This window comes from Triticum aestivum, chromosome 5D (genome assembly GCF_018294505.1).
Source record: "Triticum aestivum cultivar Chinese Spring chromosome 5D, IWGSC CS RefSeq v2.1, whole genome shotgun sequence".
NCBI lineage: Eukaryota > Viridiplantae > Streptophyta > Magnoliopsida > Poales > Poaceae > Triticum > Triticum aestivum.
In genome coordinates, this window is record NC_057808.1 from 467,545,443 (window position 1) to 467,555,056 (window position 9,614).

Consider the following 9,614-nt stretch of genomic DNA (forward strand, 5'->3'; position numbering starts at 1 on the left):
TAGCCAAAGGGGAGTCGCCGGAGTGAAGGACGTCAAGGTAAAGCTTGGAAATATGCTATTGAATTGGACATGTGTTGCACCTGCACGATTACTAGTATCGATAGGCATAAGAGCCAAAGAATTGTTCTAAAAAAACATACAAGCAAAATTATTCTCAGAAAAAAACCGTACAAGCAAAATTAATAATTGAACAAACTGAAACCAGTGAATATAAAAGTATAACGTTACTTCTTGAATATACACTAACAGGGTGTCATGATAACTCACGAAACATGCATGTACATGAGTAACCAGCATAAGAATAAAAGTAACTAACTTCATCCCACAATACATACCATAGTAGACCATACAAGATACAACAAACCAGGGCACCCTTCTTTATCTTTGGTACTGAATATTAAAAGCTGCAGTCGAAAATAAAATCCCTTGACAACATCAGACCATATCCCTTCTGAGTAACTGAAAAAATATTGGAGACCAGGGAGAGCTGCTGGGCAACCAAAAAGATCCCATTAGTACACATGAACAGACATTTTCTATCAAGTCTACTACTCCACTATATTCAATCAACTACATCTTCAATGAACCTTTTCGATGGAATCAACAGAAACTTTTGAATATACAACTCCAGTGCTTCAATTAAAAATAGTTGGAGCAATGGAGCTAAGCAAAATAGATGTGAAACACTGGTTTCAGATTACTTATGTTGTCTCAGCTGTGAATCCCTATTTCTCCTCTATTTTAGATATCCATCATTTCAAATTTGATCTTTCACTGTGGGTTAGTTTACAGTTTGCATTGTGGCGATTCTCCTTTTTAAAACCATCCAAGCTTGAGATATTAGTACTATTTCACAAGCTGTCTATCAAGTACCAACCATCCATTAGAATTCCCCACATGTATTTTCTTTGTTTCTTGGAAGCCTTGTTAACAATCCTTGTGTGTTTTCACAATCTATCCCGGAAAATCCATTTCCAAAATCTTAATGTTCCTAGATAGGGATTTTGAATGTGGATCACATGGTACTATGATCAGTATGATTTTAGCATTTCTTGTGCTCAAATATGTTTAGTTAGAGAAAAAAAAATTGCACGTGGAGGATAAATTGGTCATAACGAGCGATAAAGATCCCTAAACACAGCAATAGCTACAGAGCGCACCACAAACGTGTGGTAACCAAACAATGAAAAGTACCTAAATTCCGTGAATGAACTACAATGCAAAGGACTTGTATAATGAGGTCTGAATCTAACAGTTCCTCATATGCTGCATGTGTGCTCACATGTATAAGAAAAATTGTCTTCCCAAATAACATTTGACAATTAAATAAAGACATCAAAAAGGAATAAAATAAGACAGAGCTATAAACTGAAAGGAAGTAGAGCAAACCTGGAACTACAGGGCATTTGTTGCAAACAAAAATATAATCAAAGGGTTTCCATATCAGTTGCTTCCTGGTAAGTTCCTCATCCAACATGAGGCGTATGAAAAGGACTCTTGTAGCTCGTCATATCCATACCTCATCTCACCCAAGTATAGAACTTTGCAGCTATCAAAATTGTAGGCCACTGTTCTGAAGGCCCCATGAAAGAAAACAACCTCTTTGTAAGGATGAAATCCAAGACAATAAAAATAATCCCGATAACCACCCTTGTCATCCCAATCATCTGTGCTAACCACGTATTCATTGTCAGAGTCCCAGTCAAAATCGCCTTCCGTCATTGCTTTGTCATTGTCATGTGCAGGCCGAAGATTGATGCCATTCTTCAACACCAGATCCATCTGATCCTCCGACTGCACGACCCAGTATGGACCATCAACGTGGTTGGCAGGATAAATTTCCACTACTCGCTGAAGGTCGATGACATTCCTCAGTGCCCACTCCATCTGACCATCCGATTCATCAAGGAACCAAATCTGAAATGTGTTGCGGTCGACACGGAATGCACAATACACCCCCTTCTCTGATTTTCCTATGCGAGGCACAGTATATCCTTTATTTCCATCATGCAACAAGTTTATTCTGCAAGAACCAAATCAACAATAATAAACATTATAATAAGCAAAATTATACGAATATTGGTGGGGAAAATAAACTGAACATCCAATTACATCTGGTGCCTAAGATGGGGGTAGATATATAGTAAGTACCTCATCAGAAATTCCTCTTCGCAACGAACATAGAGCGCGTCCTTCCAATAGGCGGCGTAGAGGAAAAATGATACAGTATGATAAACCGCTTTCACATCGGCAACCGTTCCCGCGGCCTCCCCTTCCCGAAGAAGGGGTCTTTCCTTCCAGCAACCGGTCTTTGAGGAGAAGACGTGCACGATGTAAGGCGAGGGTGGCCATTCCATCGCGGACACCGATTCATCATCATCATCACAAATGTGCATACAGATATGCCCCGTCGGAAGCTTGAACGGAATGTTAGGGATCAAGAACACCTCGTAGTGCGGCGACAGCGCCGGATCGTACGCGAGGTAGCGATTCTCGTTGCTGCAACGTGTGCAGCCTGCGGCCGTGCACGAGGGCGGCAGAGGGGGCAGACGCACCCACTGCCGTGTGGCGGGGTTGACCACGTGATCGCACATCAGGAGGAGGCCGTTGCAGCAGTCCATGATCGGGAAAACGTCGTTCAGCGGCCAGTCCAGGTAGTCGAGCTTACCGGTGACCCTGCGGCCCGTGGCGGGGCTGGAGAAAAGCATGGGTATGTTATAGGGACAGGTCTCGTAGAAGATGCCGTCGACCGTGAGCGGGAGCAGATCCGCGCGGAGCAGGCGGTTGGCGTCGACGACGGCGCGCCACCCCTTGCACACGCAGCGGCACGCGGCCAGGCTGCGCGGCGCGAGGCGGCGGAGGACCTCCGCGAGGACGTCCTGGGGCGCCTGATCCATGCCGACCGTCGGGCGGTTGCTTGCTTGCTAGTACATGCGGTGCGTGGAGGGGGCTGGCGGCCGGGACGGGGTGGTTGGGGGCTGGAGGAGCTGGGAAGGCGAGATGCCGCGGCCGGGCCGGCGAGGGGAAGACCTGGAAGATTGGATGGCCGCCGGTGCCCCAAAAGATTGGTTGGGAGGATTGAGCACCAGCTAGCAGATCTCCAAACATTTAATTCATCGAATTTAATTATACTCCTGTACGCGACCACCCCACCCAGCACCCACGCATCCATTCCGAGCTAGCTACAGCCGATTGTCGACACAAGTTTGCCTTCGCGTGCAGTCACGGTGAACGAGGTGGAGTAGAGACGCTGCACGAGCACAAGAAGCCCAACTTCTCCATCTTCAAGGACGACCCGAGCTTCAGATTCAGAGATCAGTCTCACAATCCGAGCTGAGCTCAAGCTCCACAATTGCGTTTCTCTAATGATCTTGACTGGGTTCTGAATTTGTGGTTGGTTGGTTGCTTGGTCCATCTCAGGAGGAGGGCTTGCCCTGTTCAGGACCAACAAAGGAGCGAACCTCTTCGTGGACAGGGTGTTCGACCTCTTCTTCTTCAAAAAAAAAGTTCCATTGTTTTTTACTGTTATTTATATTGTTTTGGAGTTATATTTCATATTATGGTGCTATTCTAATGTCTCTTCTCTCTTAAAATGCAAGATACAATAAAAGAGAAGGGATTACCAGCAGCTAGAAATCTGACCCGCAAAAAGAGATAGCAATTCTTTGAAGCTCAAAATGTCGTAAAAATTTACAAAAATTTATTTTGAAATATATAAAGATACTGGAAGGAAAAATACCCGAGGGGAGCCACCTAGGGCCCACAAGCCCAGGGGGCCCAGGCAGGCTTGTAGGGCCACAGAGGTGCACTGATGCTGATGTTCTGCTATATGAAGTCATTTGCCCAGGAAAAAAAAGGAGAGGCCTTTCGGAAAGAGCCGTCACCGTCTCGAGGCGGAACCTGGGCAGAAGCTTGGATTTGCTGACATAGCATCCTGAGAGAGGGTGGGATTGCAAATTAGTGACACCACATGCAATGGGGTGCGCATGCCCTCGAAGCCTGCACCGCCCCCGCTGCTCCGGCTACCATCGAGCTCCCCCAGCGCTGCTCCGTGCAGCCATGATGGGTCAGCGTGAGCCTTGTGGTACTGTTCCGTCGCTTCAAACGAAAATCCATGCGTCTGCGGCTTGTATGGTTGACCTGTCTTGAGCACGCACGCACTCCCGTGCCACGTGCCATAAACTGAGCACCTATTGATCCTCTGTCCTTTGCCACCTCCTCGGTGCTCACCGCCGCCACATCCAAAGCGAGGACGCTGAGCCCGTCCGCTAGCTCTAGGGAGAGGGCGCGCTCCCGGCGAGCGGCCCCGCTAGAGACCACGCTCTAGAGCTCGCTCGCACGTCAGTGCCGGCCTCCCACAGTCCCAGCCAGTGGGGAATACACGGGACGGGACACGCTGGGTGTATTCCTTCGGAGATCCTCTACCCTGGAGTCAACAACCAGCCCGATATTGTAAATATCCTTATGAACGTATTGATGATGTAACCGTTATTTCTAATAAATAAAGGGTATGTTTTGTATTCAAAAAGAAAAAACCAGCCCGCCTGTCTGTCTACTTACGAAGTCAGCTCATACGCGTGTGTCTGTTTTGCTGCTAAAAGCATTGCGGAGGAACATTCAGGCCCTATTTGTTTTGGCTTTTGCTTTTGCTTTTGCAGCTTTTTCGCTTTGCCCCAAAAGCCATAGAAGCTCCTAAATAGGTGTTTTTGGAGCTTTTATGGCTTTTGGAGCTCAATATTGTTACATTGCAGCTTTCATTGTGCAGGTTATTTATCGCTGTACGCACTGGCTACGTATGTGGTCTACACTACAGCGAACGGGGTATCAATTGTTGTTCAAGGCGGTGTGTATGCGGTTGGAGCGGGTGGTCAGGGAGGTTTTTACCCAACATGGGTGGCAACATAACCTCCGGATCGGTCCACCTCCTTCGTCGATATTGGCATAGTTTCGGGCTCATGGATTTACTATTGCCACCTTATCGTTTTTTTCATATATATACTTTGTTAGACTGTTTGTTTAAGGCTGTGTGCATCTTAGCAATGCAGAGGTCGGGTATCCCTCATTATGCTTTGTATCCACTTACGCAACATTCTGAATTAATAAAAGCGCCCTTTATCAAAAAAGAAGCGGTTGTGAAGAAATTATATTTTATTTATATTGTGGGGGCCACCTTAGAGGTTGAGTGTTCTGTTATACACTACATGGATTTTAGCTATGGCTGGAGGCAGATGTGTGGGACCCACAATAGAGGCAATGCTGCCTCTACACTCTTGATGCCCTGAACTTGGTGCGGGAGCGCGTCTGCAGAGCAAGCCAGGCGATCATGGCCCATGGGACCCATGTGCAGGTAGCTGACTCACCCGATCCCGTCCTTTCCCGGGCCATGTACGAATCCTCCGTTTGGATTTGGCCTAAAAGTAAAAAACGAATGGGATCAGTGAGGTCAAGGTATGGACTTCAGGAATTTAAACATCAAGGTTCATTTGTGTTGTGCTCTACATCCTCAGGGTTTAATACAGACTTCACTCCTTTCGCTTGCATCGCGCTAGCCACATAGGAGAGACATCCGCTTCCACTTGCACCGCGCTTGCTACACAGGAGAGACACCCAGCACCTGAGCCTCTGACCGCAGTCTCACTGTCCCGCAGAACGAAGCCACATCCTCCTCACCAGCCATTGCCGTCAAACACCCCATCAGTGTTTATTTTAAGGACCTCCCCTATTGGTGCCTGCAAATACGCAGTCCTGATTCTACAATGTTTGTGTGAGAGTTGTATTATTTTTGCTAAATGACCCCTTAAAAAACTTAATCCCTTCACCGACCCTTCCAAAATCCTGGTGTGAATACTCCCTCTGTCCGGATTTATTAGGCCTCTCAGCATCACAAGCATGTCCCTTTTTATAAGGCCTCGCTTTGGAAAGGTGCATGCATGCAACCATTTCATTGGTTGCATTCAAAGTCATTGTTGTGTGTACCACGGTTGGGAAATTAATACACTTCATGTGTGCCTTTTTATTGACTGCATGCATGTGAGAGAGTGCATTGGAAGTGGAATGGAAAAATTAGTGTAAGCAAATTACGATGTGTTTTGGTCTAAGAGAAATTGTCTTTAGGCCTAAGCATGCCACATAAGCGAAAAAATGACATGGCACAACATTTAAGGAGGGGAGAGAGTACTTTGGTGACCCAGGAAGAACCAATGCTAAGCGCGAGAACCTAGGCAGACCACTTAAATGAAACAATTTGACCAATGCATGAAAGACTTTAGGTGCTAACTCATTAAATAAAGTGTGCTTAACAACAAGTTAAGCATCTATGCATTGGGGAATTGAGTTGCTAAGGTATTTAATGGATTTAGCACCTCATCTAAGCATCTTTGCATTGGAAGAGGTATAATAAACCCGGACGGAGGAAGTACATGTCAATTTATTTGGCGTCATTGACTTTTCATACGTCACATTTACTTCCAGGCCTCCTTTGATTCATAGGATTTGCATAGAAATTTTACAGGATTGACACCCTTTGGAATTTTTCCTTTACGTGCTGTTTGATTCGCTGGATTGCATTCCTCAGGAACCAATCCTATAGGAACTTCTTAGTTCATTTTCACAGGAAAACAAGCATGAGGTTGGACTTCATGGAAAAAATCCTCTGTTTTGCTACCTGACGTAGGATTTCAGTTGACAGTACATCCTGTTCCTGTATGTTTCCTATTCCTACGCTTCTCAAACCCTGTGAATCAAAGGAGCCCCAGTGTGGATTTGGTGGCGCCAAATAATTAAACGCTATTACATGTATTAAAAATGCCAAATAAATTGGGGTCTATCTCGGAGGCCAAATTTCGAAATCAGATTTTTTTGAAGGATCACTGAAGGGATTAAGTTGTTAAGGGCTCATTTAGTAGAAAAAACAGATTAGAGTTGGTCGAGCTGCCGTAGTGCACTAAATGTCAGGTCGCTTTTTTGGCCTACATCACTAGAGCATCAACTGATTGCACTAGCTCACCAGTGTTTAGTTTAGTTCGGCGTCTTTAGGCCCGATTCAGATTCGCTGACTTGCCGTGGCAAACTATACTCTAACTACTCTTTCTAATGATTCGAATCATAAAGTCCTCCATGCCGTAGATGAGGCGGGATCAGATGCCGCTCGGTTCAGAGCGACACTTCCCCTCGACCAACTCTATATATATATCATCAATTGCGTACGCTTGTAAAAATGTGTGCTGGTGCTTGCGTCCGTGCGTGTGTGTGTGTCCGGGGGGGGGGGGGGTGTCGGTGTCCAAACCGGCAGATCTCGGGTAGGGGGTCCCGAACTGTGCGTCTGAGGATCGAAGATAACAGGAGTCAGGAGACACGATGTTTACCCAGGTTCGGGCCCTCTTAATGGAGGTAATACCATACTTCCTGCTTGATTGACTTTGATGAATATAGGGGTTACAAAAGTTGATCTACCTCAAGATCGTAATGGCTAAACCCTAGATGTCTAGCCTGTATGATTTGTCTTGGCCTCTATGGACTAAACCCTCCGGTTTATATAGACACCGGAGAGGCGTAGGATTGTACAGAGTCGGTTTACAGAGAAAGGAAACTACACATCCGTACGCCAAGCTTGCCATCCATACAAAGGAGAGTCCCATCCGAACACGGGGAAGGTCTTCTGTCTCGTATCTTCACAACCCATCAATCCAGCCCACATAACATAAGCCGGCTCCCCGAGGACCCCATAATCCAGGACTCCCTCAGTAGCCCCTGAACCAGGCTTCAATGCCGATGTATCCGGCGAACAGATTGTCTTCGGCATTGCAAGGCGGGTTCCCCCTTCGAATACACCAAAGCAGCTGAACAAGAGAACTATATCCAGCTCGGTAGAATAGTTACAATCCTAATCCATAAGGGCAAAATACTTGAACAAAATAAGCCATGTCCACTGACAGCTTTTTCGGCGAGACGTTACATCCGGCCGTATCATTATATCGAACAGTTTTTTGGCCTCCCGCCCCGGGTTTTGAGGCACGGCCTCTATTGACACGTCTTGTCAAAGCAGAGATCATGTCCCCTTATTGCGGGATTCTCATCAATACGGGTTTGGGTAATCCAACCGAGCCGTTTGCACGACCCCTTGGGAATAGGCGAGTTTTAAGGCTTGCGAGGGGGCGCTTGATATCCACTGCCTTTATAAGAGGATAAGAACACATCTTTTCCCCACGCTTTCTCCTTCCTCAACCCTTCCATCCTCGAGCTCCAGCGCCCAAGTCTTGATCTTTTCTGTAGCCACCAAACACTCCCAGCCATGGCTGGATCGGGCTCGCAGGGCAAGTGGATGGCTTCCTCCGTCACAGAGAGGAACATCAAGGAACTTCGTGAAGCGGGGTACTTGGCCGCGAACATCGCGCACCAGCTTCCTGCCAAAAAGCAGATCACCCCTACTCCGGAGCCCAATGAGAGGGTGGTGTTCATCCCCCACTTTCTCCGCGGACTAGGGTTTCCTCTCCACCCTTTCGTCCGTGGTCTCATGTTCTACTACGGGCTTGATTTCCACGATCTAGCCCCAAATTCCTTCCTCCATATTTCGGCATTCATTGTCGTGTGTAAGGCGTTCCTCCGCATCCCCCCCACACTTCGGCCTATGGCTCAAGGTCTTCAATGTGAAGCCGAAAGTGGTCGACGGGCAACGTGCAGACTGTGGCGGCGCCATGGTGAGCAAGCTTCCCAATGTCACCTGGCCCAAGGGGACCTTCATGGAGACCGTGAAGGGGTGGCGGCAGGAGTGGTTTTACATCACGGAACCCCGGGACACCAAATGGGCTGCCACTCCCGAGTTCAAATCCGGGCCTCCAATGCGGCTCACATCGTGGATTAACAAGGGCCTGGACTGGGCGTCGTCCGACGAGGTGATGATGCTGCAGAAGCGCATCAAGAATATGATAGAGAAGAACACCACACTTGCCGATGTGGTCCAGGTGATGCTTTTCGCCGGATTCTCCCCTGCATGCGCCGGTCTCTCTACCTGTGGGAATTCGATCCGGCCGGCCCTCGGACCCTGCAGGGGTTCTTCGGCACGACGCACGAAGACATCTGGAAGCTGCTCTTCAAGGCCCAGAAGTCGTGCCCGGAGACGACCGATGACATCGGCCACGACTGTACTCATTCGGCCACTCCCATAAGTTTTCCGATTTCCGAACATAACTTCCACTTGAAAATCCGAGGAGTATGCTGAGCCTTCCATTCTTCCTTCAGGGCTGGACAAAGAAGGCGGAGCGGATCAAATTTCTGGCTCCGCTACCCGAAGATGCAGCCATTCCTCTGCTAACGAGGATGCTGGTTCCGGCTCCGTACCAGGCGCCGGAGAAGAAGGCCAAGAAGAAGGGCAAGGAGGCCAAAAGTGGCCTCCGCCGCAGAGGTACTTCAGACGCTGCGCCGAAAATACCGAAGTTCTCTCCTCTCATGAGGGAGATGAAGACGAAGAGGAGGAGGAGGAAGAGAGCAATTCTCCCCTCAAGGATAAGAAGAAAAGGGTGGCCTCCGCTGATCTGGAGGCGAAGGCACCCAAAAAGGGGAGGATATCCCTCTCGGATGGCTCGGACACAGATGCAGAGGACATCCCCGAGTGGCGC

At 47.9% G+C, this 9,614-nt stretch overlaps 1 protein-coding gene across 1 annotated transcript; it reads right to left on the reverse strand.

Moving 5' to 3' along the window:
• Window positions 1–253: 253 nt before the first annotated feature.
• On the reverse strand, window positions 254–3,038 carry LOC123125558 (uncharacterized). The gene is made up of 3 exons (XM_044546031.1): window positions 2,152–3,038; window positions 1,390–2,023; window positions 254–487 (listed from the first exon to the last, which is right to left on the reverse strand). The coding sequence occupies exons 1-2, from the start codon at window positions 2,895–2,897 to the stop codon at window positions 1,444–1,446; spliced, it is 1,326 nt and encodes a 441-aa protein (XP_044401966.1). The 5' UTR covers window positions 2,898–3,038; the 3' UTR covers window positions 254–487; window positions 1,390–1,443.
• Window positions 3,039–9,614: the final 6,576 nt, after the last annotated feature.